The sequence below is a fragment of the Aquarana catesbeiana genome, linkage group LG01 (assembly GCF_042186555.1).
Source record: "Aquarana catesbeiana isolate 2022-GZ linkage group LG01, ASM4218655v1, whole genome shotgun sequence".
Taxonomy (NCBI): domain Eukaryota; kingdom Metazoa; phylum Chordata; class Amphibia; order Anura; family Ranidae; genus Aquarana; species Aquarana catesbeiana.
In genome coordinates, this window is record NC_133324.1 from 145,355,572 (window position 1) to 145,373,005 (window position 17,434).

Genomic DNA, 17,434 nt, shown 5'->3' on the forward strand with positions numbered 1-17,434 from the left:
GAACTCTGTAATGTGGGACTCTTTCATATATGTTAATTCCTATTCCTGATAATTTTCATTTTTATTTTATTTTTTAATTTTTATATTTTTATAGGTGTCATTTTTTCAAAAATATGTTTTTTTAATAATTCACTAATATTACACTTTCTAAATGTGGTAGTATTGGATTTTGATTACACTCTCCACCTGCTCAGTCACACGGGTGAGAGCACAGGGAGTTGTATGAAATATTGGGTGTCAAGATGCATTTTTAGACTAATGTTATTAATGCACAGGTATCATTATAAGAGGATAATCTGCATCTAGTAATTCATAGATATCTATTCTCCTTCACGCATTAGAGGGAATGTTTATTGTTTTATTTAGTATATTATTTACTTGATTCATTCACATTTGGGTGGAAGGTTAACCATTTATATCCTAGGATTAGGAGGCACTGGTTTTTACATACAGTAGCACGGGTTATAAACCTTCTGGGCACACACCCTTTATAGCTTTACCCCGGATGCCTGCATACTTAGATGTGCCACTTTTAATCATCAACCATGTGAGTTGCTAAATGTTGTACCTTCATTAAATGTAACCATATTGCTACACTTAGAGGCACCTCTCTTCTCTTTTATACTCTGTAGTGACATGATGCTACTTGTATACCAAGACATCACTTGTACTGTATATCAAGTCAAAATGTATTAAACAGTTTTGCTTGTCTTGCAAAGCGCTCTCAAATCAATGTTTTACTGTATTACTATTCTTGGCCTACGTTGTGAATAAAGCTCTAATTTGAATTATGAATCATGAGAAAATGTAGAAGTGCAATGTAGACTAACTGGCCACTTTATTAGGTACACCTTGCTAGTGAAAGGTTGGACCCCCTTTTGCTTTCAGAACTGCCTGAATTCTTTGTGGTATAGATTCTACAAGGTGTTGGAAACATTCCTCAGAGATTTTGCTCCATATTGACATGATAGCATCAAGCAGTTGCTGCAGATTTGTCGGCTGCACATCCATGGTGCGAATCTCCCGTTCCACCACATCCCAAAGGTGCTGTATTGAATTCAGAGCTGGTGACTGTGGAGCCCATTGGAGTACAGTGACCTCATTGTCATGTTCAAGAGACCAGTTTGAGATGATTTGAGCTTGTATGTCTTGTATGGCCCCTTAACCAGGTTAAAAATTAATTGTTAGATATTGTGAGACATAAATAATAAGGAAATATTAACTATGCAATTTCTCAATCACTCCACCTCATGGATCACAAATATCATATAATAATGCCTGGGGATCTAAATTATATCTATCCAAAGTGTAGATACCTACCGTATTTTCCCTCTTCTGATTTACCTACACAGAAAATCTCATTCAGCTATGTTAGGGCTAAAAAATATATAAATATTCAAAATTCAAAAAATATTAAAACCTATGTAGTGAACTAATGAAACTTTTCCTTTCAATAATTCAAAAGCACTGGAGCAGATATGAACATCAAGCTTTCATTTCTAAGAGCTTAGTAGAAGCTTGTCAAAGTCCTCCATATCTGGTGATGGACAGCAGATAAGACATCCAATGATCAGATTGCAACTGCAGCACAGCAATTTCAACATTGAAGAACTGTAGAATACAAAGTCCATTTTATCCTCCGGACTACTGCAGTTCACAAGTCATATGCCACGTACACACGATCGGAATTTCGGCCCGCAAAAGACAGATGAGAGTTTTTCGTCTGAAAATGTGACCGTGTGTATGCTCCATCGGTCTTTTGCTGGCGGAATTCCAGCCAGCAAAAGATTGAGAGCATGCTCTCAATTTTTCAGTCGGGAAAAGCTCCTATCCGAAAATGATAGTCTGTGGCAATTCCGACGCACAAAATCCCTAGGCATGCTCGGAAACAATTCGACGCATGCTCGGAAGCATTGAACTTAATTTTCTCGGCTCGTCGTAGTGTTGTACGTCAATGCGTTCTTGACGGTCATAATTTCAGCAAACTTTTGTGTGACCGTGTGTATGCAAGGGAAGCTTGAGCGGAATCCTGTCGGAAAAGCCGTCATATCTTTTTCCGATGAGAAATCTGCTCGTGTGTACGCGGCATTAGATGTGCAGGCACTTGACCACCATGATAGATGGAAATTTTGCTTATTTGCACTGACTGTTCAGGTACTTGACCATCAGAGCAGATAGAACAGTTCAGGTTCTTGACCATGATAGCAGGTGGAACTTGCACAAACAGTTCAGCTGATAACTGGCAAAGTCTTTATAGACGGTTGTTACTGTCAAATGCATTTGTTTCCTTTCTCCAATATGCTTCTGGTTGACATCAAGGCAGATGTTACCAAGATTGCCGGTCCAACATTCCATAGGTACCAACTATGCCCATATAGCCCATTATAGATTTCCGAACAGGTAAAGCTATAATCACTAGTGGTCTGGCCTAACACTAAAGGAAAATCTCAGCTTTCTACTTTACTGGGTGAAGTATTATTTGGGAAACTACTCATCTCCCACCTGAACTCTACACTATTCTGTATCTAAACTAAACTGTGTCAATCTATAGGCCCAACTTTGAACTACTTAATGTGTGTATTTCCTCTGTGTACTCTGGTCTCCTCCCGCACTCTAAAGACATTCTAGCAGGCTAACTGGCTCTTTTCTACACTGACCCCAGTATGTGCATACAAACTACCCATGCATATTCTACATGCCAGCCCCAAACCCAAACAATTGGGCCAAATTGAGGAAAACCAAACCTGGGAACCTATTTAATCATTTACCAAGCAAATTTTATGAAAGCTCAATCAAGAGATTCAAACGTGGTGGTCAAAGGATCAATGAGTGTCCGATATAGCAATGTATATATTACTAGAACACCTCATCTTAAAGGACTTGCTTTAAAATTTGCAACCGCCGCAATAACATGATTATCTCTAATTAAAACCAACAATTATGAGTAATCTCATGGACAAAATGATTGGCTGAAGTGATTTAAACTCAATCACGTACAAAAATCTACACAATTAGACATCAGTTGTATGTTAAACTCAAGTTTAAACCTTTAAACTGATAACATTTTACTTATATCACCTTTCTCTCCCTGTCCTGTTCACATCCTGTGGATTCTGTTTTTAAAACGTATGCACACTCCGATAGTGGTTCTGCGTTACAGTTCCACATTGGCTGTCATAATCTAACTTAAGCACTCACAGAAAGGGACAATACAAGGAGATGCACAGTATTTTTTTTTTTTTTTTTTATAAATGTTTGGGTATTCTTTCTTACACCCTTCAAATCATTAAAAATATGTAACCCATCTCAGATGTGAAAACAATTTTGCTGTCAATAATCAAACACTAGATTTTTTCTATTGTTATTTTAAATTCAACTTAATCAAAGAAAAACTCTTAAATAGCCACCATCAGCTGCTCTGTTTACAGCCAGTTCTAACAGAAACTTTCATTACCTTCATATATTACATATAAACAATAATAAAATAGCGCAAATTGTCCATTTGTGATCTTCTTCTTTAATTCTGTTCAATCAACCATATACTGATGCCGTTTAGTACTATCTAGGAACTAAACAAATAAAAGGTCTTAGTGAGATATCAATAAATTTCCTTCCTAGAAATAAATGGATGGTTAGCACAAAACACATTACACAAAACACTTTCGACAAAATACAAAACATATGGCCATTATTTTGTTTATTCATGAGTGCACTCTCTATTTCTAATTTTGAATGAACGCAAATAATTAATAAATAATCATCACGTGAATTTTCATGAAAGGAAGTCCATCAAAAGTTAGTCAATAATTCAAAATAGTTGAAATGCCATCACATTTGTGCACAAACATTATGCATCACCATCCATACTGATGTTTCTATTCCAATCCCATACAGATTTTGGAAATTTCTTAATTTCTAGGGACTGATCTCTTTCTGTGTTAACGAAAAAACTTAAAAACAATTTGTGTTGTATTCTAGAATATCACACTTTATTATATTTACCAATAAAGGACAATACAAAGTAGATAGACATATTCATCTCTAGTGATCATTTACTATTGTCCCATCTTATGCAGTTACTCTTAGCTTGGTCATAATATTATGTAGACCTTTACTAATGATTAACTTTTGCAAATGATTGCCATTAAAAGGCTACAACATGGTTTTGTTGGTGGGTAGAGCCTTCTTCCTTTTCCATGCCCAGTAGATTGGAATGAAGAGCTAAATAATTATAATTATCATGGCTGCTTTTCATGAATTTAAAGGGTGTTGACCTCAATTAGCCATTTTCTTTTATTTGTTTCAAATGAACTAATAAGTTATATAGTAAAAACTAACAATTTCACTGGGATTTTATTTTGCAAAAGTCTTTAAACATTTTCTTTTACCTAATAAAATCTCTTGCGTCACCCACATATAAATATCACATTTTATATGATAAGTTTCACAGAAAGTAATATAGGAAGTCAAAAGATAAAACATTTCCCTGCTTCGAAAACACAGAAAAAGGGAGGAGGAGAATCTGGAGTGTCTGTTTCGCCCATCTCCCTCTTCTCTTCTGCCTCACACAAAACATGCAAGAGAGGGGTTATATGTCTCTCACACAAGCAGGCTGCTCTTCTCACAAATGCTTTTTCATTCTCACTTTTCTCATATACAACTTAAACTTACTTAGACCCTCAAACATAAGTAGCAAAACCTTTTTTACAAATCAACCATACTTGCCATCACCTTTGTCACATTACTGCGTTTATAATGTCTTCATACAAGTAACATTTCCTCAACATTAGCTAGCAAAAAAACAAAACACAAAGAGCTCAACGTTTATTCGAACAACCTCAAAAAAGCTAATTGCTCTGAAACTGCCTGCAGCCCAGAGTCCAATGCCTTTTCACTATCATAAATTGAAGCTTCCTATCAGACCCAATCTGGATACATAATGAAACCTGCCAGGGATGCCCTCTTTCACCACTATACATACTCACTATGGAACATCTTCACCTTGCTATAAGACAAAACCCTAACATTCAGGGTCTTTCTATCAGCCAACATCATTTATAAGTTATCTCTCTATGTAGATGACCTCTTATATGTTTATAATCCTCTTGTCTCTATGCCAGCAATTGTCATAGCATTCACGGAGTTTGGCTTAGTAAGCAACTTCAAAGTAAATTACGATAAAACTGAGTCCCTTAACATATCCTTACCCAAGACTACTTTATCCCAACCTCAATCCACTTTTGTGTTTAAATGGCAACAAAAGGCTATTAAATACTTTGGTATCTAAATTCCTACCTCCTTGTCTACCCTGACAGATCTCAATTATACGCCCCTGGTGCGGACAATTCATATGTGTCTTAAATCATATGATAAATCAAACATTTCTTGGTTTGCCCATATGAATGTTGTCAAAATGGACTTTCTGCCTAAATTTCTTTACATCTTTCAGACGATCCCTGTCCCCCCTCTGTGGGTTTTTTTTCCTGACGGTCAATAGGGGGCTATTTGTAACTTTATCTGGCAACATAAGAGACCTCGGATTGGCTCTACCATTTTAGTGCTACCTAAGATCGGAGGAGGTGTTGCTCTTCCTAACTCCTTGTTATACTTCAACTCTCTACTTCGTCCTCCACTGCCTCCACCCACCAACTCACTCACTGCCCAGGAGATCGCCAATCACAAAAAACAGAAGATTGATACAATTCTCGAGGAGATCTCTACTGTTCAGATACCCTTCATTCTTTACACTTCATGCCCACAGGTACAATCATTACTTCTCTCTTTCAACCCCACCACTACTCTTAGACGAGTTTGCTAAACTGCTTGCTAATGTCCATCTTACCACCTGCCCTCTGGATCCTGTTCCCTCGCAAATGTTTATGTTCACCCTCTGGCTCTATTCTACACTCTCTAACCCACATCTTCAATCTTTCCCTTTCATCTGTCATCTTCCCCAACTCTCTAAAACATGCACTTGTCAGCCCCATACTTAAAAAGCCCTCAATGCACCCATCCAATCTTAACAACCTACGCCCCATCTCCTTGCTCCCCTTTTTATCCAAACTCCTTGAACGTCTGGTGTACAACCGACTGAGCGACCACCTTGCTGATGATAGCCTTCTTGATCCCCTTCAGTCTGGATTTCGTCCTCAATACTCCCCAGAAACTGTTCTCCTAAAACTGTCAAACGATCTACTGACGGCCAAAACCAATGGACACTATTCTGTACTCCTACTCCTGGACCTCTCTGCTGCCTTTGATATGGTTGACCACCCCCTCCTCCTCAAAAAACTCCACGCCTTTGGTCTCCGTGACTGTACTCTTCGCTGGTTTTCTTCCTACTTATCCAACCGCACCTTTAGCGTTTCTTACAACTCTACTTCCTCCTCTCATCTTCCTTTCTCTGTTTGGGCCCCCCAAGGTTCTGTTCTTGGTCCTCTCCTATTTTCAATCTACACCTCCTCCCTGGGTCAGCTGACAGCCTCCCATGGCTTCCAATACCACCTCTATGCTGACGACACCCAAATCTATCTCTATACCCCTCAGCTCACTCCCTTTGTCTCCTCATGTATCGCTAATTTACTATCAGATATATCAGTCTGGATGTCACACCACTTTCTCAAACTCAATCCATTCAAAACCAAACTTATAATTCTTCCTCCCTCCCCGATGGCACAACTATAAGCCCATCCCTGCATGCCAAGGTCCTAGGTGTAGTCCTGGACTCTGAACTCTGCTTTAAGCCCCTTGTCCAATTACTGTCCAAATCTTGCCGCCTCTACCTCCACAACATCTCCAAAATACGCCGCTTTCTAACCAATGACACAACAGAGCTCTTAATTCACTCCCCAGTCATCTCTCGCCTTGACTACTGCAACTCCCTTCTCATTGGCTTACCTCTACATAGTCTATCCCCCCTTCATTCCATCATGAATGCTGCTGCCAGACTCATCCACCTTACCAATCGCTATGTGTCTGCTACTCCTCTCTGCCAATCCCTTCACTGGCTTTGGCTCACCCAACAAATTAAATTCAGAATACTCACAACTACTTACAACACCATCCACAACTTAGCCCCCAGTTACATCACTAGCCTAGTCTCTAAATACCAACCTATTCGTTCTCTTCGTTCCTCTCAAGACCTCCTGCTCTCTAGCTCCCTCGTCACCTCCTCCCATGCTTGCCTCTGGGACTTTTCCAGAGCCTCTCCATCCTATGGAATGCCTTACCCCAATCTGTCCGATTATCTCCTACTCTGTTAGCTTTTAGACAATCCCTGAAAACCCTTCTCTTCAGAGAAGTCTGCCCTACCCACACCTAACAACTGTATTTTCATTTTCTCCATCAGCTCATCCCCCACAGTTATTACCTTTTGTTCCACTTGACCTTCATTTCTAGATTGTAAGCTTTAATGAGCAGGGCCCTCTGATCCCTCCTGTATTGATTTGTATTGTAAGTGTACTGTTTGCCCCATGTTATAAAGCGCTGCGCAAACTGATGGCGCTATATAAATCCTGTATAATAATTATAATATTTTCATGCAGCGTTGCTACTCCGGATAATTGATTGGTACCATGGTAAATCCACTAAGATGTGGACACCATTAGACCTGATATCTCTTGATCTCACATCTCTACCGTGGACACACCCGATACACGGACCCCCTAATGACCTATTGCCCCTCATGACTTCTGCTACGTTGCGGATTTGGGACAGTTACCTTACCAAAGATTTACTATCCGATTTCTCAAGACCTAGCCCTTTGACCCCCCTGTTTGGAATCGCATCTCCGACTACTACTACTTTCGCTATCTCAGATCTATCAGATTCTGGTTCAGATCTCTTATCCAGATCCACCACCATTCCTTTCAAAGTAGGAACGGGAATTTAATGTTTCCCCTGATTAAATGGAATGGGGCAAAACACCGGTGCTTTCCTTTATATTGTCTATCTCATCTCATGCCCAAGAACGAAATTACCAAATTGTGTCTGGGTGGTATCGCTGCCCTACTATCCTACATAAAATCAATCCTAATGTACCAGACACGTCCTTTTGGGATAAAATTCTCCACCTCTATGACAAACTTGTTGGGGGCAAATTCCCAAACTAACTTCGCATAACTATACTGTATATGTTGTCAGGCTGCTATAAGCAAATCAAGAAGAGCTTAATTCGTCATTTTCTGATGGCTGCCCATCCTGTTGTTGCTAGATCTTACACTTATTCCTCCTCTACTCCCCCCCCCCCCACCCCTTTTTTTTTCCTCCTCTTCTATTTTGCCTTCAGATATCTTTTATCTTTTTCCTTTTTTCCTAACCTCCTTTCATTTTTACGTACATTCTGTAATATGAGGTTATGGCTATATTAACTGGAGCACCACTATATATTCATGCCATATTTGTTGTGCTTTTTACTAGTGGACTACTTGTTAATTAAAATACAGTTACTATGCTCATTTTACCATGCCTCAGAGACCTACAGTATATATTATCATAACTAAGTCATATTTGACCTCTTATTTATATGAGCTTAATGTATAATTGTACATCAATTTGAAATGGACTGATTATCTTATGTTTTCACTCTATATTGTTTAATACTGATTTAAACAGATTCAACATAAATTGAAACTTATGACAATACAACCATTCCCTTGTACATCAGTCTCTTGCTCAATTTTAAAAAACCGCAACAATTTCACAATCAATAGTGTCCAGTCCTGAGCACACAACACCGGAATAGGCTTGCATCAATCATCTACAGGCATCTCTATTAACCAGCCAAGTATCTGATGCATTTTCTATACTTTCTAAATTTTCTATGGATTACTATACAAGAACACAATATTAAACCCAGCACAAACACTCTAGCATAATCCTGCCATTTTACATTCTAATTTTCACACAGATCGAATACCCTACTTCTGGTACCAAGTATCTTATAATGGATACGTGATAGTTTAAGTTTTTGAGGTTGTATTCAATATGTGCAAAGAGAGATCACACAAATACTCAATAATATAACATTTAATAAAATAAATGACAGATACAGATAATTTTTTAGATATTATAACAGGACTTCTTAACTAAAGATACTGTTTCTGCCATGGGTCCCTCCCACTTGCATGACATGGCCAGATAATCAGACCAGATGCTTGCATGATGCAGTTCCGGAAACGAGATAGGTACTCCAAGCTTTTGTGATCGTATATATACTAAATGTCGAATTGGTAAGACTACCCAATCATTAACAACATTACCTTCTAGGGAAGATAGCACATTTCTGACATTGCTTTAGTATGAAATCAGCTAAAGTGACGATCCTTATATGTCTTGTACGGCCCCTTAACCAGGTTTAGAATTCATTATTAGATATTGTGAGCTAATAATAATAAGCAAATATGAAATATGCAATTTCCCCATTACCTCTATCCCACACACTCCAGCAACTAAGATAAAGCTTTTTTTCTTTTCTATTCTTTTTCGGTAAATGGTGGATATGTAATGCTGTGTAGACACAGGTGGACTTTTCAGCAACAAAAGTCCGACAGCCTGTCCGACAGACTTTTAACGGACTTTTGGCGGACTTCTGACGGACTTTCTAACGAACGGACTTGGCTACACACGAGCACACCAGTCCGATGGATTCATACGTGATGACATACACCAGACTAAAATAAGGAAGTTGATAGCCAGTAGCCAATAGCTGCCCTAGCGTCGGTTTTTGTCCGTCGGACTAGCATACAGACGAGCGGATTTCTGGGTCCGGCGGAGTTACGACGTAAAGATTTGAAGCAAGTTCCTAATCTAAAGTCCGTCAGATTTTCAAATGGAAAAGTCCGCTGAAGGTCCGATGAAGCCCACACACGATCGGATTGTCCGCCGAACTTGGTCCATCGGACCAGTCTGGTCGAAAAGTCTGACCGTGTGTACGCTGCATAACCTTCATTTCCCAGACTCTCCAATGGTGCTTGGATTCTCAGGTCTGCCCCTACAATTTGACAATTTGGGGGCTCCTTCTCTCCCTGGAGGATTTTTTTTTTCACTGCTAGAAAGGTAACAGGAGGTGTGAGAACATCCCTATTCAGGGTTTCCCTGAAGATATTGGAAGCTAGTAAATTACTTGGCTCACCCAACTCCACTTATAACCGAAATATCACTTTTAGGGGCCATAACCTAACATATACATGGTCTTACAGAAAATGCTATCTACTTTTTTTCTATGTCAGGTTTTGTAAAAGAATCTTGGTTTGTTCCTGTGATAATTCAGTCTGTACCCCTTGTTTTTAGCATCCTTCTTTCCAAATCCCGAGCACGTTCCTAATTATGATATATTACGAACTCCGGCTAATAATATTCCTTTTTCATGCAGCTATTCAGATATCCTGATAGAGAGAGAGGTCCTGATGCAGAAGTATATTCACTTGGTACAGATTGTGGAGACAGAAAAGATTGCTGCTAATCAGCTGCGACAACAGCTTGAAGATCAAGACACTGAAATTGAAAGACTGAAATCAGAGGTATTTGTCTAAGAATTTTTTATCTCATGCTTGTACTTAAGTTTTTATTGACAAGACATCATTTTATGAAGTTACATTATGTAGATGAGACAAAAAGAAACGTTGGAGTTTAAAGTGTATGTAAACTCTAACTTCTATTATATGCTGCATTTTTGGTTGGATAAATATACCATTGAAAGCAGTTTGTTATATCTGTTTGATAAGTGCAAAAAAAAACCAAACCTATTGAGTGAGTCTGCAAAAATCCAGTGAACGTGGAACTTACTCTGTAGTAAGGTGAGAACACAGTGCCTCTGCTCCACTAAAATCTCAAGCTCTGCCCAGATTAACTTTGGAAACTATATAATTACTCCACCCCCACCTCCCATAGTGGGGTTAATTTACTAAAACTAGAGCGTGGAAAATCTGGTGCAGCTGTGCATGGTAACCAATCAGCTTCTAATTTCACCTTGTTCGATTAAGCTTTGACAATAAAACCTGGAAGCTGATTGGTTTCTATGCAGAACTGCACCATATTTTGCACTCTCCAGTTTTATTAAACCCCCCTTCCTGCCCTATCATGCTATCTTAGCTGCTCCTTAGTGACAAGTGAGTGTTGTCTTCTTAGGGCAAGAAGTGTGTAACTGGCAGGATCACCAGGTAAGAATAAAGGAAAAATAGATTAACAAAAAAAAGGAAACAAATGCAGCCACCTCATCTAAGGACTGGTAAACTGCAGTATATAAATCTTTTGTTCTTGGGTTTAGAGATGCTCTTAGGTGATACAGTTTCCTTGTTAAGCTGGCCATAAATTAATCAAAATTTGGCCGGTTCAGCAGGGCCCGGGCAAATTTCAATCAATTTGTGGCCGCTTCTGTTTAACAGAAGTCGATCGATTTACTTTTGATGAACGGACTTGTTGGAAAATATTTCTTGATCAGCAGCTGCAGCTGCGGATCAGTTTATTCTGACAGCTGAGAGTCCCTTCTGTCAGAATACAATGTCTGGTGATAATGAAAGTGTTTTGAGCTTTATTTGTAGGTTATTTTCAGAAATATGGAAGTTTTTCTCTTCATGCCTTGCTCATCCACAAGCAGTTCTTTGAGAGATTGTTCTTTATTGTCCAAATCTTTTCTTGATTTCATCAGTTCTCAAAGTGGTTGTAAACCTCAGACATGAAATATAAACAAAACATATCCCTCTACATTGTATACTTGTCTCAATCCAGAGCACTAAGTATTATTTCTGTCCGCTGCCTCGTTCTTCTGCTGTCAGCATGAGTCACTTCTAATGAGTTTTCCTGACACCAAGAGAAAAATGGTGACAAGAGAGTACCTCCAGCTGATTGACAGCCTCAGTTCTGTTTCTGTGTGCTGTGTGAAGGGGGGTCCCTTTGCTCCAATTAGCTCTCAGAGCTCCCTCAGTGATATAACACCGCCCCCCCTGTTTTCAGAGCTGAGAGATCCTTTGTAAATTCTTCACTTTGAATGGATGTAGGAGAAATGTGGTTATAGATAAACAAGTACAACTTATGTAGGTGGATTCGCTTCATGTCTGTATATTACTTAAGGCCTGGGTATATGTAAGGGTCTACAACTACTTTAAAGCCGATTTAAACAAAGAATAAAAAATGTAACCATTTGCAACTACTAATCTAATGATGAGATGGCTGCATTCCTTTTTTTTTCACCCAGTGGTCCTGCCAGTAACACCAGTAACACATATTCTGCCCTAGGGTGAAAACTCTTACTTACTGTGCTATATCTATGGAGGAGCAGCATTGACACCATAGGGCAAAACTACAGAACACCTCCCTCTTTATTTTTCTTCATAACAAGGGGGAGGGGGGGTTTGTAGTTCACAGAAATAGCTGGGTACAATACTAACTAGAGTCAGCAGAGAAGTTATCAGCTAATAAGATTTCTGGTAGGATCAGCAATTATTTTTTGCACTTGTTGAATGGGGATATACCAAAATATTTTCAATGGTACATATAATAAAAAGACCAAAAGGGAGCAAATATGAGTAGTTTATTGGTAGGGTTTGTAAACATTTTAAAGAAAGCCAGTACTGAGAGAATACAGAGACTAGCATTGCCATCCCATACTAAAAATACTAGCTGGTCTCATGCTAATGTTGTGTTCTCAATATTTTTGGGAAAAAAGACCTGGGACAAATTTGCAGATCTGCATTTTTTCTTTCTAATTTGTATTCTTGTTCCAGGTCAGTGACTCAAAAAGTATTGAAGCCATAGACAGCCTGACAATTAGTATTCATAGAAGGAGGTGAGCACTGGCAACCCCCCTTGATTCTGGTAATACTGGATCTATAGTGCCTTGAAAAGTATTCATACCTCTTGACATTTTCCATTTTGTCATGTTGGAACCAAAAACGCAAATGTATTTTATTGGGATTTTATGTGATAGACCAATACAACGTGGCACATAATTGTGAAATTAAAGGAAAATGCTAAATGGTTTTCATAATTTTTTACAAATAAATATGTGAAAAGTGTGACGTGCATTTGTATTCAGCCTCCCTGAGTCAATACTTTGTAGAACCACCTTTCATTGCAATTTCAGCTGCAAGTCTTTTTGGGTATGTCTCTACCAGCTTTGCACATCTAGAGAGTGACATTTTTGCCCATTCTTTGAAAAATAGCTCAAGCTCTGTCAGATTGGATGGAGAGCGTCTGTGAACAGCAATTTTTAAGTCTTGCCAATTGGATTTAGGTCTGGACTTTGACTGGGCCATTCTAACACAAGAAAAGTTATAAAATACCGCGCCAATCAGAAACATTGAGTAGCAGCCAACACTCCAAAACGACCAAATTGTGCAAAGTACATAAACATAAACAGTGTAGCGCTAAAGTACAAACTATGTGAAAAATAAAGTGACAAAATTAAAAAAGGAGAAAGTTATTTCACAATTAAGTAAAGAATAACCGTATCTAGTCTCCAAATTACATAAATTGGAAAAATGAGTCCCAAATGTGTAATCTAATGACATGTGAAACACACATTCATCAGTGATAGGAAAAACATAAGGAAATGTAAATAGTGGAAAATGATAATTGAGACAAATAAAGTGATGACTTAATGTGTCCGCATTCCTAAGAGGAAATGAATTATAAATGACAAACTTAGTAATAATAATAATAGAATGTCCACAATTTAAATGAGAGGTGTGGCCACCAAATGAGTCTGGAAATGATCTAGTCCCAGTGAAATATCATGTAGATAGAGCGAATTCCATACAGTGCAGATGGTACATTAATATCTCCTCCGTAATGATCCGAATCAACATAAGGGATAAGGTACTCTTACCGACTTTGGTGGACTCACAGGCCGTTGGCGGTAAGTCAAAAAGGCTTGCACTGTCTTAAGATGGAAGACAGTATAGGAGTGGACCATGCGCTGGTAAACCTCTTCCTTCTGATGGGGGACCAGGATCCTGCCCAGATGGTCTAAACGATCACCGTCCTTGTCAGCATTGGTAAACCATGTATAAAGAAAGAAACAAGGAGCCTCCACATGGTGTAAATCCAAAAATTCAATTGGCATTTATTTGATCAGTCACGATCAACAGATAATCCATAAAAATATGAAAATATAAAAGAAGTATAGTAGAATCGATTCCAGTAATAAAAAAGGCAAGCGTGGTGTGGGTGGCTGGGTACAGCAAGGAGACCCGACGCGTTTTCATCTGAAGTCTCTTCATGCCTTTTTTATTACTGGAATCGATTCTACTATACTTCTTTTATATTTTCATATTTTTATGGATTATCTGTTGATCGTGACTGAAAAATTTAGAACATGTTCTCTTTCTAGGCCAGTCAGAATTTGCCATAAAAAGTCAGATGGGGCATACACACGATCGGAATATACGATGAAAAGCTCCCGTCTGACTTTTTCTGTCGGACATTCCGCTCGTGTGTACACAGCATAGCAGTTTTTCTTGCCCTGTATTTGGCTCCATCCATCTTCCTATCCACTCCGACCAGCTTCCCTGTCCCCGCTGAAGAAAAGCATCCCCACAACATGATGCTGCCACCATCATTCTTCACAGTGGGGATAATGTGTTCAGGGTGATGTGTGGTGTTTTCTGCCACACATAGCATTTTGCTTTTATGGACAAAAAGTTCAAATTTGGTCTCATCTGACCTTCTTCAACATGTTTGCTGTATCCCCCACATGGCTTCTCGCAAACTGCAAACAGGACTTCTTATGACTTTCTTTCAACAATGGCTTTCTTCTTGCCACTCTTCCATAAAGACCAGATTTGTGGAGTGCACGGCTAAAAGTTGTCCTGTGGACAAATTCTCCCACCTGAGCTGTGGATCTCTGCAGCTCCTCCAGAGTTACCATGGGCCTCTTGGCTGCTTCTCTGATGAATGTTCTCTTTGGTAGGTTTGCAGTTGTGCCATACTCTTTCCGTTTTCAGATGATGGATTGAACAGTGTTCCATGAGATGTTCAAAGCTTGGGATATTTTTTTATAAGCTAACTCTGCTTTAACCACTTGCCTACAGGATACTTTCACCCCCTTCCTGCCCCGGCCACTTTTGAGCTTTCAGCGCTGTCACACTTTGAATGACAATTGCGTGGTCATGCTACACTGTAACCATGTGAAATTTTTATCAAGTTCTTCACAGAAATAGAGCTTTCATTTGGTGGTATTTATTCACTGCTGGGTTTTTTATTTTTTACTAAAAATAAAAAAAGTCAGAAAAGTTTGAAATAAAAAAAGTTTTTCTTAGTTTCTGTCAGTAAATTTTCGAAATAAGTAATTTTTCTCCTTCATTGATGTGCGCGGATGTGGCGGCACTGATGGGCACTGATTGGCTGCACTGATGAGGTGGCACTTATGGGCACTGATGAGGCAGTACTTATGGGCACTGATTAGGTGGCACTGATGAGGAGGCACTAATATGCCTCACTTATGGACAATGATAGGTGGCACTGATGAGTGCTGATAGGCGGCACTGATGAGTGGTACTGCTTGGCACAGATAGGCAGCACTGGGCACTGATGGGTGGCACTGATGGTCAATTTTATCCCTGACATGTTTGCTGTGTTCCTTGGCCTTCATGATGCTATTTGTTCACTAAGGTTCTCTAACAAACCTCTGAGGGCTTCACAGAATTGCTATATTTATACTTAGATTAAATTACACACAGGTGGACTCTATTTACTGTTTAGGTGACTTCTGAAGGTAATTGGTTGAACTAGATTTTAGTTAGGGGTATCAGAGTAAAGGGGGCTGAATACAAATGCACGCCACACTTTTCAGATATTTATTTGTAGAAAATTTTGAAAACCATTTATCATTTTCCTTCCACTTCACAATTATGTGCCACTTTGCGTTGGTCTATCACATAAAACGCCAATAAAATACATTTACGTTTTTGGTTCTAACGTGACAAAATGTGGAAAATTTCAAGAGGTATGAATACTTTTTCAATGCACTGTAGACTTTAAAACACAATATTGAATTACGTAGCAATAATCCGGAATGCAACTGCAGCACAAGCGTTTTCCCCGCACCAGGTTGTGTCCAAACCAGGTATAAACTGAATGTTGCTCTCCAGAGTTGAAAAGCCCCAGGTGCTGGCTAATACTAATCCATGGTGTGAGGGAAGAAAAAAGTCCAGACAGCCACACACCAGCAGAATATAATCCAACGAAATTTCTTTATTGTAAAATCAGGAACAAATCATGTACAAAGCACCATGGATAGAATGTACAGATAATCAGCTAACGCGTTTCACGCTCTGCGGAACGCTTACTCATAGCTAACAATAATAAAAATGAAACCACATATATACCATTTATCATGAATCATGTGACCAAGTGGTAAATCTAAAATGCAGAACAGCTGAGATCTGATTGTGAAGGGTGTGAACATTGGTCAGTGGTTGATGAGCACAGGGGTGAAAATCCCTGTGAGTGCAGGGTGTATATGTGTAAGCAGCGGCAAAATGTAGAAAAAAGGAACCAATTATATAAAATGCTATATAAGCATGTAAGACACATAGAGTACATATGAAGAATGATAAAAAAAGTGAAGAAAGGGGCTATATTTGGATTAACGTGAAAAATAAATGATGAAAAGTGAATGAAAGGATTGAGAAATCTTAATGGGTAGTGAATGCTGGTGTAAAAATAAAAATAAATATAAATTACACCAGAAAAGAAAAAAGGAACAATGCGTGTGAAGTGTGTTTGGGGGGTGAAGGAAAAAGAAAAATATGGGGTTTCTGTGTATGCAAACAATATCGCAATAACGTGATATTAATGCTGTGTATGGATATTGTGAAACAAAAAAAAAAGAAATTATTATATGTATATATATATAACAGTGGTTATCTGATAGTAAAAAAGTGATGTGGTATTATGGAAAGTGGAAGTCCCATAAGGAATGTTTGCTTAATGTGTCAAAAGACCGTGAATATGTGTGTGTTTCATGTGTGTGAATGAACACTATGACCAGGATGTATGTGAATATAATAAACATGTATTTTAATTCTGTTTATAAAAGACATGGTCATATAGAAAAAGGGGAGGGGGAAAAACACATACATGCACACTTCCTCTGTTCCCAATAAAAACAATGCTAATATATCAGAATTGAATACATTTGTGTCCACATGTGAATTATTCTGGTGCGTAACATCAATTTTCTGTAAATCGTGAAAATGAAGCACCTTTCCTAAAGAAACGAAAAAGGAGGGGGAAACCTTCATCAATTGACATGTGAAGACATATATTAGTACTGTAAATAACATATTATAAATACTATCATGATAAAAATTATTATAGTGAGCATGAAAACCATGCTTATAACAAAAACAACTCCATATTTTTCAGTGTGTACATAAAAAAAACCTATAAACTAGGCACTTACATGCACAAACCAATGTTTATATATTTGTGT

At 38.5% G+C, this 17,434-nt stretch overlaps 1 protein-coding gene across 3 annotated transcripts in view; it reads left to right on the top strand.

Moving 5' to 3' along the window:
• RASGRF2 (Ras protein specific guanine nucleotide releasing factor 2) overlaps positions 1–17,434 on the top strand; it is a 502,009-nt gene that overhangs the window by 209,519 nt on the left and 275,056 nt on the right. For all 3 annotated transcript variants that reach the window (XM_073624437.1, XM_073624439.1, XM_073624438.1), the window contains exon 3: positions 10,373–10,520. In XM_073624437.1, the coding sequence (XP_073480538.1) occupies positions 10,373–10,520 (148 nt within the window). The remainder of the gene's footprint in view (positions 1–10,372; positions 10,521–17,434) is intronic.